Source organism: Microtus pennsylvanicus, chromosome 5 (assembly GCF_037038515.1).
Source record: "Microtus pennsylvanicus isolate mMicPen1 chromosome 5, mMicPen1.hap1, whole genome shotgun sequence".
Classification (NCBI taxonomy): domain Eukaryota; kingdom Metazoa; phylum Chordata; class Mammalia; order Rodentia; family Cricetidae; genus Microtus; species Microtus pennsylvanicus.
In genome coordinates this window covers 50479735-50507388 of record NC_134583.1, presented here as the reverse complement: position 1 = coordinate 50507388, position 27654 = coordinate 50479735, and the positions used below count along the sequence as shown (strand labels likewise).

Here is a 27654-nt window from a genome sequence, read left to right as displayed (position 1 = left end):
CAGAGGATGATGGCGTTTGAAGTTCAAAGCCCATGCAGGGTCTGAGTCTAGACATCTGAAAGTGGTGTTTCCTTTTGGGTGTTCCTGTCAGTGGCTCAAACCTCCCAACCCAGGCTCATGCCAGTGGGGAGTGCAGTCAGCAGATGCATGTCCCTGAAAACGCCTGTCAGCCACGAGACTTGTCTAAGGCAGAGGCAGTCAGCCCTTGACGTGACTGCTGTGACAGGGGACCCTTTTGGTTCCACAGACACCAACGAGTGCAGTGTCAGCAATGGGGGCTGCCAGCAAGTTTGCGTCAACACAGTGGGTGGCTACGAGTGCCAGTGTCATCCAGGGTACAAGCTCCACTGGAATAAAAAAGACTGCGTGGGTAAGAGATGCTGTCCTTCCCTAGTTCCCACGTGGCTACAGGCTCAACCTGAGTCCAGGGTTTGAGACTCTGTATGTTCCACACTCCACCGGGCCCAAAGTGCACCTTTCCCATGGAGTCCCCCTCCCTGGAGCGGCAGCAGCTGGTCTTTAACAAGTACAAAAACCTTGCAGGTTCCTTGACATTCAGCTCTGTGCTTCTGCCTAGATCGGAGCTTGCTTCTGTTTCGTGGTTGCTTCTCTGCATGAACAGCAGACAAGTGTCCCCTTGACCTCTGTGGGAGGCGAGGCTGGGGAGGGAGGTCAGCTCTGCCGTCTTTTCGTGGGGCCTTTGGTGTCCTCGGCTCTCCTTGCATTTGTGTGCGTGCTTCTTTGTCCTGTCTAGAAGTGAAGGGCTTCCTGCCCACCAGCACGACGCCCAGTGTGTCCCTGCACTGTGGTAAGAGTGGTGGAGGAGACAGGTGCATCCTAAGATGTCACTCTGGCATCTACCTCTCTTCAGGTGAGTGAATCCTGGCACAGTCCTCATGCCACGGCCTGTAGGTGTTGGACATACTTAAAGGGCATCTGGGTCTGGACCAGATACTTCTTGAACCACCAGAGGCCCACGCTTTGAGAGCTCATATCCTGGGTATTTTTCTAGCGGCCTATGTGGAGTGGGGTGGGGGTGACTTTAATTGCTACCAGGATAGTCTGTCATCTTGCTTATGCGTTTTGACAATTCCACATTCTATCTGTCAGGACTGCAAGAGGCCTACTCTGTCACCTGCGGCTCTTCCTCTTCTCTCAGAAGCAGACAGCAAAAGTCAAACGACTCTGATTTTGGGGGTAATTACCAAACTGTGCTCTTGCAGGGGCTCATTGCATTCAATGCTTCTTCCCTGGGGTGCTGCTCACGGGGGTGACTTTGTTGGCTCTTTTCTTATCTGGATGCTCTGAGCACAGCACAGGCTGTTCTTGTCCACAGCTGTGGTGTCTGATCTCTCGCCCATCTGTGGAAACCAGACTTACTGAGTGTCCCCTGTGAACCTGGGTGGGTCACCGTACTGAAAGAGGGCCACAGAGAGAACAGTCCGAGGATCCCAAATTTGCTCTATCCCAGAGCAGGGACCATGCCTGGACATGTGACATTGGTGGAGGTGGCATGGACAGGCTAGAAGAAGTGGAGTTCTGTCTCAAGAAAGACCCAGACCTATTCTACTTTGTCACAGTACTAAGAATAAAAGTCCAGAGTTTTCTGGAGGCCTCATCTTCCCAGAGAAGGACACATTTGCCATTTTGTTACAAAACTGTCCAAATAGAGAATTACATTATATCTTGATGTCTATATTATAAAGATGTCGAAAGTTTGAAATACCATGCAAGATGGTAGTTTAGAAGTTAAAATACTCAGCCGGGCGGTGGTGGCGCACGCCTGTAATCCCAGCACTCGGGAGGCAGAGGCAGGCGGATCTCTGTGAGTTCGAGGCCAGCCTGGTCTACAAAGGGAGTTCCAGGACAGACTCCAAAGCTACAGAGAAACCCTGTCTCGAAAAACCAAAAAAAAAAAAAAAAAAAAAGAAGTTAAAATACTCCAGATCCTACACACTATATTCCATAGAATAGGCTATTTAATCCACTTGAAACTTTATGTATTAAATATTGGAGGCAGGTCTCACTTTGTAACCCAGCCTAACCTGGAACATACTGTAGTTCAGGATGACCTTGAATCATAACAGTCCTGCCTCAGCTGCCTAAGTGCTGGGTTGTAGCGTGAGTTTGCCACACTTGGCAGTTTTATTATTATCTTCATTAACCAAAGAAACCAAGGCCCAGAGGGATGGAAGAACTTACTCAAAGTGACTCAGAAAAGAAACAGAGGAGCCAGGATTTGAACTCAAGCAGTTTGAGTTCAGAGTCTTAAGTGCTGTTCTTTGCTGCCCATTCTGATGGATGTTAGGATCAAGGCAGAGGAGGAAACACGGTCTGGTTCATCTGGGGTGCTCTAAGCATTGGTAAGGAAATAGCTAGCAGTCCTTACTACGTACCAGGAAACCGGCTAAACATTTATTTTTGCCATTACCTAATTTAATCCTTAACAATATCCTGGTAAAACGGGTGCTTGCTTAACTGTGTGCACTTAACACCCGAGCAACCTGAGATGGGAAAGATTAAGGGATGTGCTGAAGTTTTCACAGATCAGAGGTCTTTCGATTAGAGGCATGGGCTCCAGCAAAGCATATAGTTAAGATCTATTTTGGGAGAACAGAATTCTGTACTATTCCATCCCAGACCCAGAAGTGGTAGCCACATCTGGACTGGCAGCCCTGCCATCCCTGTCCTCTCTGGGAAGCCACACACGGAAGAGACTCCCCCCAGCAGCAGTCTTGTTCAGATTCAAGCAGAAGGATTCTCGCCCTCCTTCTCTGGAAGACACAAAAATGACCTCATCTTTCGTCTGGCTGTGGAGACTGTTTGGGGCCCTTTCTCTGTTACATTTAAACATTGAAGCCATCTCTCTCTTGAGATAAGTTTGACTCTGAGGAGGTTCCAGGTGAACCTGTGCATGCCAATGGGGTCATCTTAAGAGGGGTTCATCAGCTACAACATGTAGTGAGGTCCAGCCAGCAGGAGCTTGCCACCACTCTCTGGGTGTTTCCTCCTTTGCCTGTGAAGGTAATTTCTTTTACTTCTTTCTGAAGATGTCATCACCGTCAGGACAAGTGTAACCTTTAAGCTAAATGAAGGCAAGTGTAGTCTGCAAAAGGTCAAGCTGTCTCCCGAGGGCCCGCGACCAGCGCTACCAGGTATGGAACTGGATGGCTGGGGCAGGAAGCTCGCCTGCATATTGGGTAAGGGACCTGCGACCAGCTGAGCTGGAGATGGCTGTCCAGATGATGCAAGGACATGTCAGATGTCACATACATTCAGAATCTGCGGGGACACTCCTCTCCAGGAGGAGTGGAGCCTGCACTAACCCCTGTGCCGTTCTGGGCTTATCCCCAGAAAGTCTTTTGTGAGGTCATTGTTGAGGCTCTGGGGAAACACTGGAGCTCATCCGAGTCAATGGGGCTTGAGATGAATCAGCCACTTGGGACTGCTTTGGGTTAATGTTTTTGATCTTAGGGTTTGGTTGAAGTGCAAGCTATGATAAAAAGGGGGCTGACTTGGGAACAACACCTGTGAACAGACAGAATGTCCAGGGTTCTGGCTGCTCTGCTGTTTGGAAACTGTGGCCCCAGGGCCAGGAGGAAAACAAATGTCTTCCAAGGATGGCTACGCTTACTGGAACAGGCGAACGGTGCTGCTTTCTTCCCTAACTTTGCTTTCCATCAGAACCTCAGAGAGTACTTGTGGAGTTTAAGATAAATCAAGACATAGATTAGGAAGTCTACCCTGAAACAAATGAACCTAAAGCTCATGCTAGCCATTTTGACTGCCTACTGGTGTACAATCAAGATGCATTTTGGTGCCCCCATTGATGGAACATGTGCACCTATTAATTATATGTATTCACAGAATGTTAATGGTGTGGGAAGGTGTCTTGTTATGTGGCCGAGATAGTAGTCAGGTGTGGTGGTGCACACCTTTAGTTCCAGCACGTAGGGGCAGGAGGCAGAGGCAGGCGGATCTCTGAGTTTGAGGCTAGCCTGATCTACAGAGTAAGTTTTAGGACAGCCAAGGCTACACAGAGAGAACCTGTCTCCCCAAACATAAACAAACAAAAAAGAGATAGAAAGGGGGATAGTAGAATTCTATATATGTCTAACTAATCAAACTTGTATCTAAATGGAGCTGAAGGAAAAAGCCCCAGAAAGCTGACTGTATTATTAGTAGTGATGATGTCTCGGTAAGACATATGGTGGGAGATTCTGATTTTCTTCTGTATTTTTCATGTTCTCTTTTCATATTTATACTTTTCTAACTTTTATTAAATTTGCTCTTCTAAAATGTCATACATGCATATATTGCATCCTGCTGACTGATGCCCCTCCACCCTCTCTTCTCTCCCTCCCGTCCCTACCCCTGTCCCCTTCCTTATGAGCCGATTTCCCACATTCAAGCCTTTTTGCTTTGCTTTGTGACCGAGTTCAACCAGGGCCGTCTGTATGCCCATAGTCTTGGAGTAACCACTGGAAGCTGAGGGCACATTGGTAGGTACGCAGCTGAGGAGAATGGCTGTCCTCCCTCAGAATCTGTCAGTACATAGTTCCGTAGGGAGGGATGGGGCCCCATGAGCCCCTCGGAGCTCCATAATTGACTGTTGGCCGGCCCATTGCAGGTCGCCGCAGCTGCAGTGAGATCATGGTCGCATTGGCTGTGACGTGGACAAAAGAAAGTATGTCACAGCCTCCTCCCCGTCTTCCATATGTCACAGCCTCCTCCCCGTCTTCCATATGTCAGAGCCTCCTCCCCATCTTCCAGCTCTTACCTTCATTCTGTCCCCTCTCCCGAGATGCTACCTGGTCTTAATGGCTGATAGGAATTTCCTGTTTAGGGCTGAGTCAATTTTCTTTTTTTTACTTTTAAATTAGGAAAGTATTTTTATATTTTAAATTTTATTTTATGTGTATGGGTGTTTTGACTTCATGTGTATCTTTGTGTCACCTATGTGCCTGGTGCCCAAGGAGGCCAGAAGAGGGCGTCTGACCTCTTGGAACTGGAATTACAAGCACTTCTGAGCAACCCTGTAGATGTTGGGAATCAAACCTAGGTCCTCTAAAAAAAACAGTCAGTGCTCTTAACCGATGTGCCATCTCTCCAGCCACAGTATGACTTATCTTTCTCTCTCTCTCTCTCTCTCTCTCTCTCTCTCTCTCTCTCTTTCTTTCTTTCTTTTTTCGAGACAAGGGTTTCTCTGTAGCTTTGGAGCCTGTCCTGCAACTAGCTCTTATAGACCAGGGCTGGGCTCAAATCACAGAGATCCGCCTGCCTCTGCCTCCCAAATGCTATGGATTAAAGGTGTGCGCCACCACAGCCAGGCTGTATGACCTATTTTTAGAAAGTGATTTTTATTTGTGCATACATGTGTGTGGGGAGTGTGTGCATGCGAGTGTGGAGCCGGCAGAGCCCAGTCAGCTCTCTCTGGAGCTGTGAGCCACCCAGTGTGGGTGCTGAGAATCAAACTCTGGGCCTCTGCAGGAACCACTGAGCAATCTCTCCCGCCCAGGAACGTACTATTTAAAACATAGATTCGGTCTGGAGCTTACTTTATAGATTGGACCAGTGCTGAAGATGTTAAATAGCAGGAGGAACTCAGAGGAGGGTGGGCAAGGAGGCTGTACTTTCCGTCAGCTTTTCTGTAAATCTAAACTTAATTCAAGATACAAAGTGTCGAATTAAAGAACTAAACGTAGTGACTTCCACCTGCAATCCCAGCACTTGGGAGGCTGGGGAAGGAGACTGTTGTGAGTTCAAGGTTGGCTCTGAGTACACAGTGAATTCCAGGTCAGCCTGGAACACAGAGCAACATTTGTGTAAAAACAAAATAAATAGATAAAATAGTGTTAGGGCCAGTGAGATGCCCAGCAGGTAAGAAGCCTGCTGCCAAGCCAATAGCCTGGCTTGGTCCCCAGGACCCACACATACGGTAGTGAGAACTGTCCCCTGACTTCCATACGCACCCCCATGGCACATGTGAGCCATGACATGTGTGCATTCGCACAAAAATGTAACCACAGCATAAAAAAGTAAGGTAAAAGTAGTTTTCATATAGATATGGAAAGTCGGGCAGGGATGGTGCACACCTTTAATCCCAGCATTTAGGAGACAGAGGTAAGAGATTCTCAGAGCTGGAGGTCAGCCTGGTCTACAAAGCGAGTTCCAGGACAGCCAAGGCTACAGAGAGAAACTCTGTTGGAAACACACACACACAGACACACACGTGCATGCACGCACACACACGCATGCACACATGAAAACTGAAAGGAAAACAAGTTCAGATTTAACATCCATTAAGCTTTGAGGTTAGCTCTTTAAACATGTAGAACAGGACTGAAGAGATGGCTCAGACTCAGAGCACTCTGGCTGCTCTTCTAGAGGACCCAGGTTCAGTTTCCAGCACCCATGTTGGGCAACTCACAACTGCCTGTAACTTGAGCTCAAGACTCTGATGCCCTCTTCTGGCCTCCTTAGGCACCTGCACACATGTGGCACACACACACACACACATATAAAAATAAAAATACTTTTTAAAACTATAAAATATAAGTTTGGGGAAAAATATAGGTAGAAAATGAATTTGTGTCTTCCTCTGGCCACAGTGGTCTATTGCTTTGTCATTAAAGACTATAGCACAGATAACCTTTAGTTCAATGAAATCAGTTTTAGAAGAGATGCAAGAAGGTTTTGTGTATATGTGGTCCTGCTTTGTAGTTTGGTTTGGTTCAGTTTTGTCTTTTGAATCAACAGATTCATCAGAAGCACTGGGCAGAGGGGACACCATGAAAATCGAAAAATCAAGAATAGGGACGTGCAAAGTCCACCTCCTTTTTCTGTAGGCGGGGTTTTTCTGTGTAGCCCTGAATGTCCTAGAACTCACTCTGTAGACAAGGCTGGCCTCAAACTCTAGAGACCCGTCTGCCTCTGCCTCTCAGGTGCTGATATTAATGGCATGGGCCACCACCCCCCTGGCTGCAAAGCCTGTCTTAGAGCCAGCCTTCCACCTCATCCTGCGTGGAGACTGTTTGGTTCTGCTGAATCTTGGTGCCATTTGCTTTGTCGTTGTTTAAAATGAGACATCACTGTTGATGTCTGTTCTGTCTCTCCCTTTGGAATGGAGTTGCACCAAGGTTATTCGGACAGGAAGGAGGGGTTGGTTTCGTTTCATTTCCTGTCTGAAGCTTCAGCATCAGGCCATCCCAGTCCAGCTTTGAGAACATCCAGTACCTTCGCCAACCATCATCAAAAATACAGAACAATTGCTGCCCCCTGGTTCTTGTTCTCCGCATAAGTGGCTGGCCAGTGGGAGACACCCAGCCTGTACCCGTGGAAAGACTGTTCCAGAACTAGACTGTAACGTTACAGAGTAACGAAAATGTCTCTGGGCTCCAGGCTAGGGGCTGGCAATGGCTCGGCATGTGGAGTGAATCACGCGGTCCCCAGAGGGTTGTGATGAAATGTTTACTGAGCCCCAGCGAATGCTCAGCTCAGTGGTCTGCCAGGACTTGGCTTTCGATCGTTTTGTTTCTTCATACAGAGAGGCACAGCTCAGTAAGAGAGAGCTTCCAGTACGCAAACCTTACATGCAGCTCTGGCAAGCAAGTCCCAGGAGCCCTTGGCCGACCGAGTGCCACTAAGGAAATGTTTATCACGGTTGAGCTTGAACGGGAAACTTACAAAAAGGAGGTGACAGGTTGGTCTGAAAGCCATCTGCGGCGCCAGGTTTCTCAAAACTCGTTTCTTCTCTCTTTGCCTTCCATTCCATCGTTCCTGGGGGGGGGGGGCAGAAACTAAACCCTCAAGTATCTCCTGTTTGATTCCACCCTCACAAATTACACTAACTTATCCAGAACCTGATGGAGAGGTTTTCCCCTCCACTTCATAAAACCCAAAGCTACCATTTGGCTCTCAGAATTTCGTGTTTGAATTGAATGCTGCCCAGCTTGCTAGGTTCGCAGCTCCAGGGGACTTGGGATGTCGGTGGGGTCTAGCCTGGACATCCTCACTGCACCTGAGGACCTGTCCCCGTTTCCACAGTCTCCTGCAATCTGAGCTGCCTGGTAAAGCAGACGGAGAAGCGACTACGGAAAGCCATCCGCACGCTCAAGAAGGCTGCCCACAGGGAGCAGTTTCACCTGCAGTTCTCGGGCATGGACCTCAACGTGGTTAAAAAGTCCCTCCGAGCGTCCGAACAGCGGGAGGAGACCTGTGGAGTGGGGCAGAGTCAAGAGGAAAACCAGTGTGGTGAGTAGCCCAAGGTGATGACTGACAGGCCTGTAGGGAGTGCTAGGCCTGTGTGTGAGCAAGGGAGCCAGTGAGAGATCTGGGCCACCTTCCTTCTCTCGGCTCACTCCTGAGACACCAGGGATGCTTTTTCTCATCTGCTAAGCTGCTGTGTTTTCACCAGCCCTGGAGCTCCCCAGGAGCTGAGGTGGGACTTAACTGTCTTTCCCTCCTACTTGGCATGTTTGCTGGCTCGTGGTAGGCGGCGCTTATGGAACTAAAGGACGAAAAAGCAAATGCAGGCTTGTCAACACTGCCCGGCTAGTGTGCGCCTCTAGACCACTTTCTTGTCACGGTCTCTGTAGTTACTGCTTTTTGAATTGGCCCCTGGTGATAAGGAGTAAACTCATTTCTGTCCACAGTTTTGTGCAAAGGCAAAGCCAGATGTCACGCAAGTGCCTTGCTGACACTCGGGCTTCGGGCTGGGGCTCAAAGCAGTCTCAGTTCCATGCATGGTGTGTTGTTGGTGTGTGTTTGCGTGTTTCAGAATAAATACCAGTTTCTAGATCCAGCAAGAGACTCCAGGGTGGTCAGATGTGAGATTTGTTCTGTGCAGTTACTAGAGAGACTGCCTGAGAAGCCTTGCGGAGGGAAGTTGGGGGCTCCCTTTATAAGTATGATTGACTTGGTTCTGATCTGCTAGGAACACCACCTTGCCCCTGCTCCGTTGATGGAGTGATAGTCTTACCGGGCAGGGACCAGCATCTCCTACAGGCAACAGAATGAACGCTGAGTTCTATGTTCTCTTGCTGAAAGTCTCATTGGTGGGAAATACCTTGGGCCAGTAAACAGTTGCCATGCAAGCACAGGACCTGGATTTGATTCCCGGAACCCACCTATAAAGCCAGGCTTGATGGTTCTTTCTTGTATTCTCAGTGCTGGAGAGGCAGAGCAGACAATCACTGGAGCTTAAAGGCTGGGCAGCCTGGCCTAACCGGGGAGCCGCAGGTCCTACTGAGAGACCCTGTCTCGAAAGGAAAGTCTGGGTTTTATCTGAGGAATAACACTATAGGTTGTCTTCTGACTGCCAACATGTATGCACATGCATGTGCACGCACACTGCACAAATACACCCCACACACACCCTGTGCATGCCCCCAAATGAAAATAGCTTTTCTTTTTAAAGATTGAATTTGTAGTCTAGTTCCAAAGCTCGTTTTCACTCCCTGTGTGAGGTGAAGTTCAGTAAGGAGATCCCAGAAGGATCAGGAGATGCTTGGGCCTGAGGAATGGCGCATAGGTAAAGGGTAGGACGCTGGTGTTTCTGCATGCGTATGGCTGAATAGCTTCATTCTGGAGAGCTCTCAGCCAGAGCACAGTTCCAATCTGCTGCTTCGCCAAAGCTTAGAGAACACCAAATGTAACTGCCCCCAAGGGGCCAGTTCCCAGATCGTCTTGACTCTTATTCCAGCTGATTTTCTTAAAAAGAAAAGAGGGTAATAAACCCAGCTGGCCCGTTTCTCACTTGGACTCTTCAGAGTTCCAGTCTCCATACCAAATTGGTGACAAGAGCTGGCTGCTGTGGCCCTGCTTTGCTTTCCAGGGTGAGAGGAATGAACTCTTGGGCAAGCAGCCAGGCAGGTCCTCTTTCTGGTCTCTGGAAGCTGAGTAGCAGCCCCCCCCCCTTTCCAGGCCTGTTGGGGTAAGTAAGGACTGTGGCTTTGTCAGGAAGACTATGGACAGTTGAGAATTCAGGAAGACTAGAGTCAAGGCCTGTGGCCCCTCAGGGATCTTGTTTGCGGTACTACAACTGGGTGTGCTTTAGGGGAGCAAAGACCCAAGAAGAGGATCAGGCCTTACTGACTCAGGCCTCTGGGCCACAGGCCTACGGGGGGGGGGGGTGCACCAAATAGAGTTAAGTTGTTATGGTATACAAATGTGTCCCTGGCATGCCTATCAGCTAAATTTGGCTTTCTTTCTTTCTTTCTTTCTTTCTTTCTTTCTTTCTTTCTTTCTTCGTTTTTTTGAGACAGGGCTTCTCTGTGTAGACCTGATTGTCTTGGAACTCGCTCTGTAGACCAGGCTTGCCTTGAACTCAGAGATCTATCTGCCTCTATCTCCTGAGTGTGGGATTAAAGGTATGAACCAATACCACCTAGCATGGGTTTGTTTCTTAAAGAGGAAGTGTGTTTCCTCAAAAGCTTCCTCTAACACTGAAAATGAATCCTGTACCCAACATGGGACCAAGACAGGCAACAATGTTGAAGACTTTCCTGTGGCAGAAACACAGCACAGCAGTGGTCTGAAAGGGAGGATCCAGGTACAGAGAAGGGTCAGGTATACTAATTAGAAAGGATTTGGGAGACTGAGACAGCTCAGCAGGTGAAGGCACTTGTAGCGAAGACCTGTGTCTGATCTCTGGGATCCACGTCGTAGAAGGAGAGACCCCTTAAATTTGCCAGGCTTATTGCTATGTCTGAACTCTTGTTGGCACATGCAATGGAGACAAGTCTAGGAATGTCCTTGGTTCTTTTTAGAAAGTATTTTCAGCTTCTGTTTATTATTTTCGTGTTACTATAACGAAACACTGGAGGTTGGTTATCTTTACAAAGAAAAGGGTTGATTTTGGTTTATGATTCTGCGTATCAGATAGGAAAGCCCACGTCTGATGATGGCTTCTTCCGGCTGTGGTCTCAGGAGCCCAGGCCTCAGATGGCAGGAGATCTGGGCACACATGTAGCTCTTGAGTTTTCTCTTTTTTTTTTCCTGTTTTGTTTTGTTTGTGTCTTGTGTAGTCCTGCCTCCTTGAACGTATGAATGTAACTGATCCTCCGGCCTCAGCCTCCTATAGCTGACATTATTCTCCCTATTCTTGTTTAGCTAGCAGTGCTCAATCACATGGGCCCCATTCTCATGAATTTATATAATTCTAATCATTGCTCCCCAAAGCCCACCTCTAAAGATCTTAACTTAGCTTTTTTTTTAACCTTAATGCTTAATTAATATTACATTTCAACACATGTGTCCTTTAAATCATACCCAGACCATAGCAGGGCCCAGCAAGGTGTCTCAGATGGCCTGATAGGGGAATGGAAGCCACCACGCTTGTGTACCTCAAATGGTACAGCAATGAATAGCAGGGAGCATTCTTCCCACATCTCCCCAGTCCTGCTTCCCAGCACTGCTAAAATTGGCTATATGTTTTTATGCATTCATAAAAATGAACCGTTCTTTTATTCATTGCTAGCTACCTATTAAGTGTACTAGGTACCACTGTGGATGCTGAGACTCCTCTGAGGGAGACAGACTAGCAAAATCCTCAGCCCTTGAAGCCTACAATTTTTGGAGAAAGAAGCAGGTGGACTACCCCATAAACAAGGACACAGATTATGGTCAAACAATGGCTAGGATATGGAGAACAGGTCACTTGGGAAGGGAAACAGAAAGACCCCAGGCATGGTGAAGAGCAGGGAGGGATTGTGTTCCCCAGGGTGTAGATGTGCTCAGGGAAGGCCCCAGTGCAAAGCACAATGGCGCAGACACACAAAGGAAAGAGAAAGAAAACTTGGGGATGCTTGGAAGAAAAGCATTCCAGACAAAAGAATAAGAAGTAAAACAAAATCCCCTACAGGTATCAGAAGGAAGCACAGGATGGTGAGGGCTGGGAGCTGAGGGAATGACCTCAGGGCGATAGCAGAGGCCCAGTTCATCCTAGGATAGAAGTCAGGGGGTTTTCCTACCCATAGTTCCCAGGCTCAGCCTGGGAGCTCACAGACTCTCCAGTCCTAGTCTGTATCTAAGAGAGCAGTATCTGTTAGCCTGGCTCATGGGTCAATGTTGACACGATTCCTAATTTTCCTTTTACAAGCAGAGCTACTGTGGATAGCCAGCCTTCTTTGTGCAAACACCAATATTCTCAAACCTTAGAGTTTTGGAAGTGTAACTACATATGTCAACACTGGCAGATACTGCCAGCTCACACTCCCAAATCCCCCTCAAGGCACACTGCTTCTAGCACTACATGAGAATGTTCAGTGCCCACATCCTCACTTTCATGAACTATTTATCATCCGTCCTTTTAATCTTTGCAAGCACAATAAGTGAAAATAATAATAAAATCACTAACTCTTTTGATCAGTAAGAACACACAAATACATTGCCTTAAATTAATTGTATTTCTTTTTCTAAGAACATTTATAGGTTTTGTCTAGTTACATTAAATTGTTTTCCCCAGATCATTTAAAAAATTAGTCAGGCATGGCAGTGCACAGCTTTAATCCCAGTACTCAGGAGGCAGAGGCAGTTCTCTGTGAGTGGAGGCCAACCTGGTCTACACAGGTAGTTCTAGAATATCCAGGGCTACATACTGAGACCCTATCTCAAAACAAAACAGTAAATAAAAAGTAAAATAGAGCTTAGGGCTGACAAGATGGTCCCATGGATATCTTAGGGTTTCTATTGCTGTGAAGAGACTCCATGAGCACTGCAGCTCGTATAAAGGAAAACATTTAATTGAGGTGGCAGCTTACAGTTCAGAGGTTTGGTCCATTACCTTCATGGCAGCATGCAGACAGATGTGGTGCTGGAGAAGGAGCCGAGAGTTCTACATCTGTATCTGCAGGCAACAGGAAGGAAAGTGGGTCTTACACTGGGTGTAGCTTGAGCATATGAGACCTCAAAGCCCTCCTACACGGTGACACACTGCTTCCAACAAGGCCACACCTTCTAAGAGTGTTACTTCCTTTGGTCAAGCATTCATACCCATGAGTCTAGTAGGGGCCATTCCTAGTCAAACCTCCACAGTGGGTAGAGGTATTTGCCACTGGAAATGCTGAGCTGAGTTCCGTCCCCAGGTTCCACACGGTGGAAGGCTAGCACCAGCTCCCACAGGTTGTCCTCTGTGTTCCACACATGCTGTGACATGTGCATGCACACGCATAAATAATTAAAATTTTTTAAAAATAAATTTTAAAGTCATAAGTTGCAACAAAGAAAAGATCACTTTTGGTCAAACAGAAAGACTTTCTTATTGTCATTTGTACATCCGGCATTGTAATGAATTTGTGAATTTATGAATTTGGCACTGGGGACAGCCTGTTCTTCAAGTAACCTTTAGACCATCTGTGATCAATTTTAGCAAGATGTCAGAAAAGAAAAGCAATTCTGGAATTGGAGACATGACTTAGTAAAGTGTGGAAGAATGAGGATCTGTGTTTGCGTCCCCTGCACCCATATAAAAAACTAGGCATGCGCGTAATCTCTGTTCTGGGGAAGCAGAATCATCAGGAGGGTGTGCACATAATCTCTATTCTGGGGAAGCAGAATCAGGAGGGTCACTGGAGCTTACAATCAGCCAGCCTAACTTAATTAGTAAGCTCCCAGTCTCAGTGGGAAATCCCTTCTCAAAAAATACAGTATAGAGCAATTGACAGATACATACATACACCCATATGCTCCATACAATAACATACATATACACACACGAACATATACACATAGAAAAAATACAAATAAATAAATAAGAAAGCAATTCTATTTTACAAGCTACAGATTCCTGGGTTGAAGCTGTCGCTCATAGTAGAGTCTCTTGCTGAGCATGTGTGAGCCCTGGGATGGATCTTGAGGGGCTGGAGAGGTGGCTCAGTAGTTACGAGCACTGCCTGATCTTCCAGAGGACCTGGATTTGATTTCAACACCTACAGAGTGGCTCATGACTGTCTATAACCCCAGTCCCAGGGCATCTAAGGCTACCAGGCATATACATGGTTTACAGACACACATGTAGTTAAAATACCCCTACACAATAAATGAATGAATAATAAATAAATATTTAAAAAAAAGAAATGTTCTTGATAAGCTAGACATGGTGGTATAAGATTTTAACCCCAGAATTCAGGAGGCTGAGGCAGGAAGATTAAAAAGTTTGAGGCCAGTGAGTTCTATAGAGAGAGACTTTGTTTCAACAAGAACAAGAACAGAATTTAGTAAACTGTTGACATTTATCAAAGACTTAAGGTGTGTTCCATATTACGTTAAGTGCTCTCTCTATATTTTTGCATTTAATCCCTCCGAGTTCGTGTTATGTCCTTTTATAGATGAGTAGAAGGCATAGAAACCAAGCTTTCCCCTGCCAATTTCAACCAGCAAGTGAATGTCAGAGGCAAGACTAAATCCAAGTCTGAATCAAGAGCCTATGCTTCTGACTCTCCAGTCTGAGTATACTCCTGAACAGGGCTGAGCCCTGGGCCATCCCTCATACTGTACTCAGAAAGTTAAGTGTCCACGCTGTGGAGGATAGAAAGGAGCTCTGGAAAATAAGAAGCCGTCTTGTGAGTGGCACACAGTCTTTCCAGTGCAGGGTCAGACAGAGATGTATTCCCCAAAGAGGATGCCTAAGCTCAGTCTGGGGGAGGTGCTATTGATGGTGGGTGGGGGAGCATTCAGACAGTGGCACAGCCTGGAGAATCACAAGAGAGAGGTTGTGCACATAGCTAGGCCTGCACATCAGCCTTAGGAGCCTGGAGATCCAGGTAGGGTACTTAGGCTCAGGGGAGGTATGACCAATCACAGAAGACCTGAAACATTCTGCTAAGGAGCTTCATTTTCACCTTTCCACACCATGGTGTTGGTCTTAGCTAAGGTTTCTAGTGCTGTGATAAATACCATCACCAAAAGCAACCTGGGGAGGAAAGGGCTTTTTTCTGCTTATGTGTCCCAATCACACTGGGGCATCATTGAGAGAAGTCAGGGCAAGAACGTTCTCAAAGCAGAACCGGGAGGCAGGAACTGCAGAAACCACAGAAGAATATAGCATACCGGCTTGCTCTTCATGGCTTGCTCTGTTTGCTTTCTTGGTGTTTTTCTTTCTTTTGTTATTGAGCTAATCTTTAATGTCTGAGTCATCTCCCCTACCCTCAGTTTGCTTTTTCATATGCCCTTGGGTCACCTACACAGGGATGGCACCGTCCATAGCGGGTTGGGCTCTTCCATATCAATCACTAATCACTAATCAAGAAGATGCCAGACTTACCAGCCAATCCGATAGGGGCATTTTTCCAGATGATGTTCCTTCTTCCCAGATATGTCTAGGTTTGTGTGAACTGAGATTTAACCAAGACGTGTCTGAGTGATATGTGTATTTGAGAAAAATCTTTCTGCCTGAATGGGAAGAGGTGGGACTGTGGGCAGAAAGGCTGGCTGGGGAGTTTCAGTGTATCACACAAGAGGTGCTGATTCACTGAGGTACTACTGATAAAAGGAGAACACAGCAGGTCAGAGGCACATTAGGAGGAGGGACGGCATTTGTTAAGAGAGTGAATCAGGATCCACCAAGAGAAAGTGCTGAGGGAAGCTCAACCATTTCTGATGCAGCTCTGATCCTGCCACTCACTCCTCATGTGTCCCTTACCCCTTCCATCCCTGCTCCACATGCAGTGGGTGCTGAGCTAAAACCAGCAGGTTGGTCGAATGGCTGAATGAATGTGGTCACTGGACAAGACGAGATTTGTAGAAGCAGAAAAAAAAAAAAAGCTCTTGAGGAAGCTTGAAACTCAGATGCCGAGGAGACTCAACGCTCAATATGGAGTCAAAGGGAGTGAGGCAGAGAGGGATCCGTTAGAGACAGAGATGGCCTAGCTGGTATGAATATTTGCTGCTCTTCCAGGAAATAGGAGTTCAGTCCCTGGCACTCACATTGGGCAGCTCACAATCGCCTGTAAATCCAGCTCCAGGTTATCACAGCCCTCTTCAGGCCTCTGAATGCACTTGCACATAAGAGCGTGCACACTCACAAACACACAGAGAGAGGCACACAGAGATAGATAATAAATTAAAAGGATAAAGATGAATTTAGGGGTATAGTGAAAAGGAGAACTAGGGGAAATTTCTTGTAATCTATATAAGAGATGATGATGAGCTAAGGGATATGGGTGCTACGGAGATGGGGACCAGGATGGGTGAGAGAGGGTGGAGGAGGACACAGCTGAGTGATGGGGTCGAGAGCAGATGAGTTGGGGGACAGCTGTGGTCTGGAGCATTAATAGCAGTGGGGAGAGATGCCACTTACTAAAAGAGCAAAGCCAGAGCCTCAGAGAGGAAACGGTGCCCCGGACCAGGACCAGCTGAGTTTTCAGGCAGAGGTGTTGCATTGTTTATTCCTCCTGCTGCCGTGACAAAACACCTGACAAAAGCAGGTTTTAAAGGAAGAGCTTATTGTGGCTCACAGTTTGGGGGCGCAGTCCATGGTGGCAGCAGGTCACATCGTATCTACAGCTGGGAGCAGGAAGAGGTAAACACCGATACTCAGCTCACTTTCTTCTGTTTATTCTGGGACCCCGGTGCAGAAGATGGTGCCACCCATAGTTAAAATAGGCCTTCCCTTTGGTTAAACATCTCAACAGATATAGTCAAAGGTGCATCTCTAGGTGATACCACACTCTGCCAAGCTGAGAGTTGAGATTAGTTGGGACAGGTGTCCACAGACGTCTGTGCAGGCAGGAAGATTTCCATCTCCCTGTCGAACCCTCCTGTCATGTTCTACACACATGCTCCAGCTGTTGTGCCTGAGGCCTGCTCCTCCAGGCCAGTACTGAGCCTACACCCTCCGTTCCTTACCCGAGTGGTTCTGCTGTTGTGCGCCACCTCCTCCCCTGAGTCCTCTTTCTCCTTGAGATCATTGCTGGCCTCATATAACGCCCTCTCAGGAAACATCCCACCCTCCACTGACTTCTCGCTTGTGCCAAGGAACAGACTTTTTGAAAGGACTGTACCATCTTCCTTGCCTTCCATCTTCCCCTCAGTCTGGGTTCTTTCCCCGACCTTACCCTGGGGAAGCTTTCCCAGGATTCCTAAGGACCGCCATGTCCTTACCTCTCACTACGCATGCGGGCTTGCTCTACGATACTGCAGACTGCCCTCCCGCTGCAAACATGCTGTGTATGTGGGCTGCAGACTTCTGATCCATTTACCTGGATGGCAGCTCCCTTTCCGTTTTCAGTACTGGTTCCTCCCCAGCTTCCTAGTACCTAGCGTCAGAGGTCCAGGGCTCAGTCCTGCCTCCTTCCTCTATCTTCATGCTTTCTTAGTTGACCTCTGTTTTAAATACCACTGGAGAGACTGGGCAGATGGCTCAGTATGTGAGATGACTTGAGTTCAAATGCCTAGCACACTGTAGAAACTGGGCATGGCTGCATATGGCATCACCCAGTGTTGGAAAGCAGAGCCGAGCAGAGCCTAGGAGCTCAATGGACAGCCAGGCTGGCTGAAACAGTGAGCTTCAGGTTCAACGAGAGACTCTGCCTCAAAAAACAGGGTGATAGTGCTAAGGAAGACAGCTGATGCCCCTCTCGGACCTCCGCGTATATGGACACAGGTGTTTACATGTACAGAATGTGCAAATCATGCTCACAATAAATAAATAGATAAATAAATGCCACCATAGATAAATAAATGACAACCCCCTAATTGCCCTATTCAGCTATAGGTCTGTCTGTCTGTCTGTCTCATTCTCCCCACCCCTCTCTTTCTATGGTTTAAATGTGTATCTTCTGTCTTGTTGTAATAGGAGCTGCGGGGCTACGTTCCTGGCACCCGGCCACCCACATGGCTAGCTTTATACCCGAAATAATTACACGGAAATTGTATTCTTGTAAACACTGCCTGGCCCATTAGTTCCAGCCTCTTATTGGCTAGCTCTTACATATCGATCTAACCCATTTCTAATATCCCTGTAACACCACGAGGTGTCTTACCAGGGAAGATCTTAACCTGCGACTGTGTCCGGTAGGAGAATCATGGCGACTTCTTGACTCAGCTTCTTTCTTCCAGCATTCTGTTCTGTTTACTCCGCCTACCTAATTTTATGTCCTATTAAAGGGCCAAGGCAGTTTCTTTATTTAACCAATGAAACAACAGATAGAAAGATGACCCTCCTCCATCACTGTCTCTTTAATATACATATGAATTAATGACTATTTTCTGTTACTCTAGCTAATATAAACAATAAATGGCAGAAGATAGAACAAGGCAGAGATTAAATACACATAATTTGAACTGGCATTCCTCTTTAAGTAGACTCTTTCCAACTTGGCAAGGTTCACCGTTGGTTATACTGGTGTAAATCCGTTTCTAAGGCAGACTTTTGTTGCTAATGCTTTGTGTGAACTCCTGTCAGATCTGATTGGTTCATGACTGTTTGTCTGGTGATACGGCTTGACCAAGAGCTAACGGTAGCCGTAGGAGATGTGTCCACCCTGGCAGGTTCCTGTCTTGTCTGAGTGTTTGTGCCATTAGTCAACCTTCAGGGCAGACGGCCTCGGACGAGGCAGCCACAGCTGCTTCTTGTGATTTTATGGCAGTTAATCACTTGGTTTGAAACTAGATATTATAATCAATTAAATCGATTTGACCAGGCACAGTCAAATCGTAATTCACCAGAGTGCATGGCAAGAAGTGAATTTATCAGTCCATCTACATGGCCAGAGTTGTGGGATGTCCACGGTCTACGTAGCCAGAGACGTGGGATGCCCACAGTCTACATAGCCAGAGTTGTGGGATACCCACGGTCTACAGAGCCAGAGTTGTGGGATACCCACAGTGCTCTTTGCTGAGACATGAACCATCATCCCCACTGTCTCGTGACTCTTGGACAGGTGGATTGACTGAGGGCCGGTCTTACACCATATCATAATCAGTGGAGGCTTGTTTCTTATTTAATAAGGAGAAATGAATACAGAGAGATCCAAGAATGTTTTCCTTACACTTCTGAGTCATCTAGTAAACCCTCAAAGTGCACTGTGTCCTCCTGAGAGCACAGAGAGCTAGCTGGTGTCCTGACGATCAACACTGGATGGATACCAGACTCCCTGTTTCCTCCTCCTTCTCCTCCCCAACCACACCTGCCTTTCCTCCTCAGGAAACGGCCCTGCTCTTCATACAGTGGCTCCTGTCCAAAGCTGAAGCTTTCCTGGCATCTTCCCTGCCGCACCCCTCACTCCTCCACCGATAAATCCTGTCAGTCCTGCCTGCAGGTAGGCCCCTGAGCCCAGTTAGTGTCCCCCCCTCCACTGTCACTGCTGGCTGGCTTCCAAACCACCCTCCTTCCCCCTGTCTGTCCTCACAGGCTCTGAGTGTTCTCCTTCCCCTTCCTGCCCTCAATCTGTTCTCATACATCAGCCAAAAGATGGCTTAGAGACAGGACTTCTGTCACACAGTCTGCGCATTCAGGACCTCTGTAAGCCTTCTTTCCTTGCCATGGCCTTCAAGATCCCACACAACCTGCCTTGCTTGTTTTATATTGTTTGGTTGTTTTGGGGTTTGTTTATGTTTTTTGTTTTTGGTTGTTTGCCTGCTTTTGAGCGTTTTACTATGTAATCCAGGCTGGCCTTGAACTCACAGTGCTCTTCCTGACTCAGCCTCCCAGGTGTTAGGATTATAGGTGTGTGCTCTTTATTTATCCGAGATAGGGTCTCACTGAGCACAGGCTGTCTTCAAACCTGTAATTCTCCTGTTTCAGCCACTTAAAATACATCTCCACTCACCCCACCCCTCCCCCCATTCCTGTGACAGAGGTCTTCTGTACTAGACACTCTCATGGCGGGACTGTCTTCCCCAGCCGCCTTACTGAAACACACACGCAGACACTGCACCCCAGGACACTGCATTACCGTGCCCCTGTTTGGCACTTCACTGTGTGATCCTTTGCCTGTCTATTGCCCATCTTCTCCATGAGAACAAGGACGCTATTAGGGTAGGGCCATATCTATCCCCTTCTCTGCTGTATCGCCAGCTCCTAGAGTCACACTCAACACATAGTTCTTGTTTGGTATCATTGTTAAATGAAGACGCTAATGTTTCTTCATGAGCACCACCGAAGGGCAGGGCCGGCAAGATGACTTAGTGAAGGTGCCTGCCACCAAGCTTGATGACTTGAGTTCAGTCCCTGGAAACCCCGAATGAGAACTGACTGCCCCTAGTAGTCTTCCGGCCTGTACTCCTCTTCACACACGAAGTAAATAAAACGTAAAAGAAATTTAAGAAGAAAAAATGAAATTCCAAGGACAAGCGACAATACACAGAGAGGGCCCAGCACAGCTTTCCAGTGGGTGGGGGGATTTAAACTGAGGACCAAAAAGTCACTTTAAAGGAAGTGAAATTTTGGCCCCACTTAACTAGGCACGAAGAGAACGTAACACACGCTTGGGTTCCCCGCAAGGGAGGTACCCAGCTGGGCTCATTTCTAGACCTAAACCATGGGGATGTTTGCAGACAGCAACCCTGAGTGCACTCCAATATCCTGCAAAGACAATGAAAAGGCTGTTCTTCAGTCTAAGGAGTTGCTTGTCCTGTTATCCTGGGGTATTCTTTTAAAGCAGGCTCTAGCCAGGATCCTAGCCACTGCACTGCCTTGGGAGCCTTGAGACTTGCCTGGGAGCTGGGACAAAGCAGCCACCCCAGGATGCCTTGGGAATCTGCATGGGCTGCTTGTGGCTCTCCATCAGAAGTCAAGACTCAATCCTCAAGACAACGGTGAGGCGCTGGAGAGTGGCCTCTTTTATTAGGTTCACGCTCTTAGCTGCAGAGAGACCATAGTGTTTGCCCACAGCCTGAAATACTCAAAGCCCTCGGAGCTGAAAAGAGGGCAAGCCTTTAGGCCTCTTTGTCACCATTAATCCTGGTCCCTGCTGCTTTCTGCCCTTTTGCATCAGAAAGGCTTTCTTGTATTTTTCCCCCTTTTTTAAGAGGAGGAGAAACAGCTGTGCGGGATTTGAGAATAGGATTTTAATGGTCACTGACAGCACACAAAAGCTTTACTGTGTCGGTGAAGTGTTCTGGGGGCAATTGCCTCCTTTGTCCCAGGGCAGCAGCACAAGCAGACCACTCAAGGGGAAGAGAGAAGCAACTGGGCCATGTGATCGAGGTTCCCAGGCGTGCATCCTGGTAGTCAGGGTTCCGCCGTGTGTTCCTTGTGGATCTGGAAGGCGTGTGGCATGGCTTCTGTCCCTGGGTCTTTCTGTATGGAAACCGTGGCTGACAAGATGGGGTTGTTTGCAGGCCTTTCACCGTGGGGAGAAAGAATCGGTCTTCTTGACCACAGGGCAACCCTTTGATCAGTTAAGAAATCCCAGCTGATGTGGGAGGATGTGAGGCCTCTTCAAGTGGAACCTTGACAAGGGATGGGGGTTGGGTAAGTAGCTTCAAGGTAGAGCCATACTCAGACAGTCCTGGGACCATCCTGGTACCCTGTGCAGCGAGACACAGGTCTAGGCCTGAACATGGGCACGGTGTTTTCCTCCAGAGGAGCCGCTGGTGCCAATCGTGTTGATCTGCCTCCACGTAAGGATTGACTTTGCCGCTAGGATCACAGTTATAACGTAGGTCTCTGCCGCCTGCTCTTCCTCCAGTGGAAATGGTGCAGGTCGGAGGCACTCTGGTCAGGTTGGCATCGATTTGCTTTTCGCCAGTCTCTATGACAGCTTGGCTGGAGAAATCTATAAAAGTTATTCTCTTATTTACCAGCCCACTATAGACACTGGGATGAACGGGTGAGATCCAGCATGATGCGTGGATGCCTTGTCTGTAACTCAGCCCAGCTTTTCATGAGACATGGGCTAGAAGCGGCGTGGTGGTAGAAACCAGATGAGGCTGTGGTGTAGAGGGTAAGTCCGAAGTGTAGACTCTGCCACGGACATATTACCCTGCTCATTATAATATTGAATGCCGAGGAAGCAAGGTGGGTTCACAGTTAAGATTTCAGTTATAACAAAATTACAAACTCTTTGAGGGCTCAGTGCTCTTCCAGAGGACTTAGGTTTGATTAAAAGCACCCATATGATGGTAGCAACTATTTGTAACTCCAGTTTCAGGGGACCTGGCACCTCCTGTGGCTCCTATAAGCACCAGGCACACACACTGTACACAAATATGCATAAAGGCAAGACACCCTTACAAATAAAATAAATCTTTTTGAAAAGTCACAAACTCATATAAAAATAACCCACAAATATAATAAGAGAAAAATATGAACAATATCAAGTGTTAAGATTTAAATGTAAGTGTAGATTTTATTGATTGAGTACATCTAACTGTAGAAATAATACCTGAAATATTGCATAGCCTCATTCTGATAAAAATAAAACCTTATTTTAATAATATTTTTGAGAGAATAATGAAAAGTATGAAATAAATGACTTTCATTTGTTTATGAGACTGGGTTTTACTATGTAGGCCTTGAACTTGCTGTGTAGACAAGGCTGGCCTTGAACTGGCTATGCAGACCAGGCTGGCCTTGAACTCACAGAGATCTGTCCGCACTAAACATTTTGATGAGAGATCATTTACCTTGTTTAACCCTAAGGTTCCCCTGCTCAAGCTGCCCTAACGTATGATAAGCACTCCCTCAGACAGCTGAGATCTGCAATAGTCAGTGTTGTCTGTGCCTCCTCTCCTCCACTTCCTGGAAGATTTAAGTTCTAAAAAGAACACATTCTCGTCAGCCCTTTAGCTGCTTAACAAAGGCATGAGCTTCTGTCTCCTCTTGTGTGAAGTCACCTTTTCCTCTCCTCAGAGTTCAGGATGCTAACCATTAAACCAGGGAGACCCCCCCCCTCTTAGATTCAAAGCTCTGAACCTCACCAAAGATGTATTCCACACAGAGGCTGTGAGCCTTCAGACCGAGTTGTTTAGGCCCCTCTTCCTAGGCTCTCTTTCTGCAAACCGGAGCTAGTGATGCCGCTTGCTCTCCAGGACTATGCTAAGGGATACACGGCATAAACAGGTGAAGGCCTGCCATGGTGTCGTGTACACAGTAGGTACTTAATGTCAGCTACACAGAAAGGCTGTTTAGGGGTGACCACAAGGGTGATGTTTGACTGCTGAAATAGGAAGCCAAATTGGGTATATTTACTTCATTTTTATGCCGTAGAACAGGGCATAAATCCTTATTTAACTAGCACCATCAGAATCTCGAATTAACTAGCCATCAGAAGCACAGTCGTGAATTTTCTTATTGCTTATTCTTTCTGGAACATTTACAAGGGTTTATGCTTTGGAATGCATTTTATTATGCATCTGAAGTATGCTGTTTTATGAGACCCTCAAGACCTTACCCATGCAGAGGCTGAAGGAAAACACAGCTTCTGATGGAATTGCTCCTTCCAGTGACTACCCCCACCCCACCCCACCCCACCCCAAAGAATAAAATCCCAGTGTCTGGAATTCAGGAACTCCATTGACTTATTCCCAGCTCCCCTTCCTTTTCTTCCAATATGGCCATGCAAGAACCTCTGGGACAGCCTGTTTCTGCTGGGGAGATCCTGACTCAAATATGACTTCCTTTAGGAGGCCTTTCATGATGCTGCCAGGCGGAATTCAGAACACCTCCCTCAGGGCTGGACCTGTATGTAGCTCAGCAGTAGAGTGTTTGACTAGCATGTGTAAGGCTGTAGGCCCAGTCCCTAATACTTTCAGGTAAAACACACACACACACACACACACACACACACACACACACACACACACACACACACACACACACACAGAGACAGAGACAGAGACAGAGAGAGAATGAATAATTTTCACCTTTATTCTCCTTTGAGAGCGCCTGTAAACTAGGGCAATCCTGAAGTTAAACAAACAAGCAAAAACCAAACCAAACCAGAACAATCAACGTGATATTTCAATATTTCATCATCAAGTGCTATGGCCCCAGGCAGCCAGCTGGACTAGGGAGATACCGACCTATTAGACAGGGGTGATAGGAGTGTGAACCCAGAGGGTTTGCACGGGGAGTGTGGTCCCTCTTCACCCAAACACCCTCATCTCTAGCACTCCCCTCAGCTTCCTCAGCTTCTGTCCCACACTGAGCAGGCTGTTCCCCTTCGGTTAGTCAGTGCAGGCCTGGGACGTATTATGATGGATTACAAGAAAGCTGCATTTTATGTCCAAATGGAACCTTCCAAAATGAGGAAGGACAAGTCACTTGTGAACCATACCCAAGACCAGGAAATCTTGGGGCCCTAAAAATCCCAGAAGCCTGGAATGTGTCTGAATGTGGTGGTAAGGAGTCTGTCTGTCCCTTCCTACTCCTCCAACCCCAGTGCCATTGTTTAGACCAAGGCCGGGAGGCACCCCGAAGTCTCTGGATGATGTGCACTGGACCTTGGTCTTCCCACAAGCAGAGACCATGTTTATTATCAGTCCTCTAGTGCTTGGGTTGGCACCTGATGCCCTAGCTGATGCCCACAGGAGCAAATGGATGAAGATGGGGCCACAGCTCCATTGGTAGGGTTTGAGTTCCAGTCCTGTGTCAGTGGGGCATGGTAGTGGACTTGGGAGGTGGAGGCAGGAAGATCAAGAGTTCAAGGTTTTCTTTGACTACTTGGTAAGTGTGGGGTCAGCCTGGGCTACATGAGACCCTGTCTCAAATATAAAGACAACAATATGGGCAAGACATTGCAGAACAATATAAATGCTATGCTTACATGCTTTCTTCACTCGGTAAATATGCGTACTGCAGACCTCAGCCATTGCTTGCTCTAAAGGGCCCTGGTTAGATGAAATGGGTCACAAAACAATACCAAAACACATAAATCTAGAAAAGGGACAAGTAGTCATGAGGGGGCATTAATAGGGGTGAGAGGGAGAGAAATGTGGAGGAGAGAGTAATCGGAATACATTGGATCCATCCTGATACAAAATTAGTAAAAAAATTAACTGGAAAAATCCCCAAATAAATCAAATAAATAAATAAAAATAAATCAAATCCACAAAATAAACCAAAAATCCCACAAATAAACAGAAGATGGATTGAGGTGAGGCTGCAGGAGACACAGACTCTCTAGAGCATCTTGTTAACGCTTCCTAACGAACAAGAGCTTCTGAGGGTCCTTCATTAATGTCTGCCTCCTTTTCCCATCTGGAGAGGGGAAAAGGAACCACACTTAAAGCCAGTGTCACTGGGTCCCTCTGTCCATGTGGGGTGAATTAGTTAGGTTTGGTCCACTGACTGAGGTCAGCCAGGACACACCTTTGTGCAAGAGAAGCAACTGAGTAACCGATGCAATGGGAGGCCCTTTAAGTCAGGCCCGGCAGTTTCTAAGTGAGGGTGGGCTTCTGTGTCTCATAGCCAGCTTAACTCCATAGCAGAGGGTACTTAATCCCCCTCACTCCATTCCCACCCAGTCCCACCCCATTACAAGCGATCCCTGCGTAGGGTGCCGGCCAAGGCTCCGCACGTTAGGCCTTTCTCGTACTAGAAGCAGATAGCAGACCTCTTGGTGCCCGTCTTTGTGCTGGGCTCTGTGGGACAGTGTGCACTTGCCTGCCTCCTCCTGAGGATCCCGGTGAGGCTGGCTGCGTGCTTCTCACTGATGTGTAAACTGACGTCAGCATGGGGTACTGGGCCTCACAAAGGGGTGGGGAATGGCCTCCCTGAGGAGCCTTCCTCACCCAGGACCGTCACTCCCTCCAGGTCTATGCCAACCAGGTGAATATTCAGCAGATGGATTTGCCCCTTGCCAACTCTGTGCCCTGGGCACCTTTCAGCCTGATGTGGGCCGCACATCATGCCTCCCATGTGGAGGAGGTCTTCCCACTAAACATCTGGGAGCCACTTCCTTCCAGGATTGCGAAACCAGAGGTGAGTACTTGCTTGCCCCTTTCTGGACTCCACTTCTCTCCTGAGTTCCCAAGGGTCCCGTGAAGATGTGATCCAGTCTGGGCCGCCCCAGCCACCTAGGCTGCTCACACAGGTCTGATGAACGGGCAGCAAGGAGCAGGTTTTACAAGCAGAGACCTCCTGAGCTCCACGTTCTAATCCTCCTCTAGCTCAGTGTCCAGGTCTAGCTGCTCACTCAGCACCCCCATTCAGGCCTACCGCCCCCTCCAGATTCCCACTTCCCCGCCTCTCCCAAGGGAAACCCAAGTCACCTTCAGTCTGTGCTCTCATTGTTCCCACCCCGAAGATTTAAGAGGTGACCTCTGCTGCCTGGTCCATGCATTCGATTGCATTTTGACTGTTACGAATCCCGCTCGCTCCGGCTGCTGAGGGACTCGAGTGTTAATTAATCCAAGCTTGCCAGGAAAGCAGTATTTCAGTTAGGCGTAATAATTTATTTCATATGCCTTGAAGCGTTTGATTAAAAATAGTCTTTTTCTTCACAGTTCAGTGTTCGCCTGGGCATTTCTACAACACCACCACACACCGATGTATCCGCTGCCCACTGGGGACATACCAGCCTGAATTCGGAAAAAATAACTGTGTTTCCTGCCCCGGGAATACTACCACGGACTTTGATGGCTCTACCAACATAACGCAGTGTAAAAGTAGGCTTTTCTCTAAGGAGTTTCGCAGGCTGCATTAGAGGGCAAGGGCCTGGTTCAGATTTGGGCAGGGGTGTGAGGAGGTGGCTGCTTAGGTTCCGGGTTCATTCGGGATCATGTGTATAATGTTGGACCAGTGCTATGGGAGAGAGGGATGCAGTCCTGGCTGTTAAAGTGGGAGCTAGGGCTAGGACCCAGAAATACTCACCTTTTTTATGAGTGGGGGTGGGGGATTGAAGCAAGTGCTGAAAACAGTGCACCCTGTGTCCATCCCCAAGCTATTCCAGCTTCCTCTCTACACTTCCGGCTGGACTTGCCCCTGGAGGATAATTTTAGTTCAGCCTAGCTCAACATGCATTGTCTGAGGGCCTTCCCTGTTCCCAGCATCCTGCTAAGTCAGCCTGGCCAAGCTTCCAGGAGCCAGGCTGGAGGAATGCAGAAGGAGCAAGGGACTGGTCTCTGGAGGAAAGGTCTTTGGAGAGCATGGAAGGAGGATGGGGCAGATAAGAGAGAGCTCCACATTCCAGACAGCCCGCAGGGAAGCCGAGGCTTAGGCAAGTGGAAAGCCTCTGGGAGCAGACTTCCGAACCTGAGCACAGAAGAGCTGGCGGGCCAGGAAAAGGAGGCCTGGGATGTCATGCTAGAGTATGATCTGTAGTTTCAGCAGTGGAAAACTGGGCCATTTAAGGGCTTGCTAACGCGGGCATTTCCTGCATTGCCTGCTATGTGAAATTCTATAGTGAAGGCTACCTAATAGTGACCACCATGCAGACTAGTGAGGAAGCCCCCGACCCCCAGGCTGGAGACGCTTGGGGTTGAGAGGACCGTGGAATCAGTGTCACTTTATGGTGAGAGGTTATCTGGCTTTCTATCCTGGGTTAGTTGGTTTGTATTTTGTTTTCGTTTCAGTGGAGGAGCTTGAACTCCTAGGGCCTCGTGCTTGCGAGGCAGCAACGTTACCGCTGAGCTACAGCCCTAGCGCCAAATGTCTCTGTCTATGTAGTTGTAGCTATAGACACTGCTACTGAATATATATTTGACAGCAATCTCACTGCCGTCCATGGGGCCTCATCTGTTGGTAGACGAGATTTTGGGAAGACTTAT

At 47.7% G+C, this 27654-nt stretch overlaps 1 protein-coding gene across 1 annotated transcript in view; it reads left to right on the top strand.

The window, feature by feature from the left end:
* Scube2 (signal peptide, CUB domain and EGF like domain containing 2) overlaps positions 1-27654 on the top strand; it is a 73220-nt gene that overhangs the window by 33753 nt on the left and 11813 nt on the right. The window contains exons 11-18 of the mRNA XM_075971857.1: positions 248-370; positions 755-871; positions 1111-1197; positions 3051-3155; positions 7547-7702; positions 8047-8253; positions 25700-25867; positions 26392-26553. Coding sequence (XP_075827972.1) covers positions 248-370; positions 755-871; positions 1111-1197; positions 3051-3155; positions 7547-7702; positions 8047-8253; positions 25700-25867; positions 26392-26553 — 1125 coding nt within the window. The remainder of the gene's footprint in view (positions 1-247; positions 371-754; positions 872-1110; positions 1198-3050; positions 3156-7546; positions 7703-8046; positions 8254-25699; positions 25868-26391; positions 26554-27654) is intronic.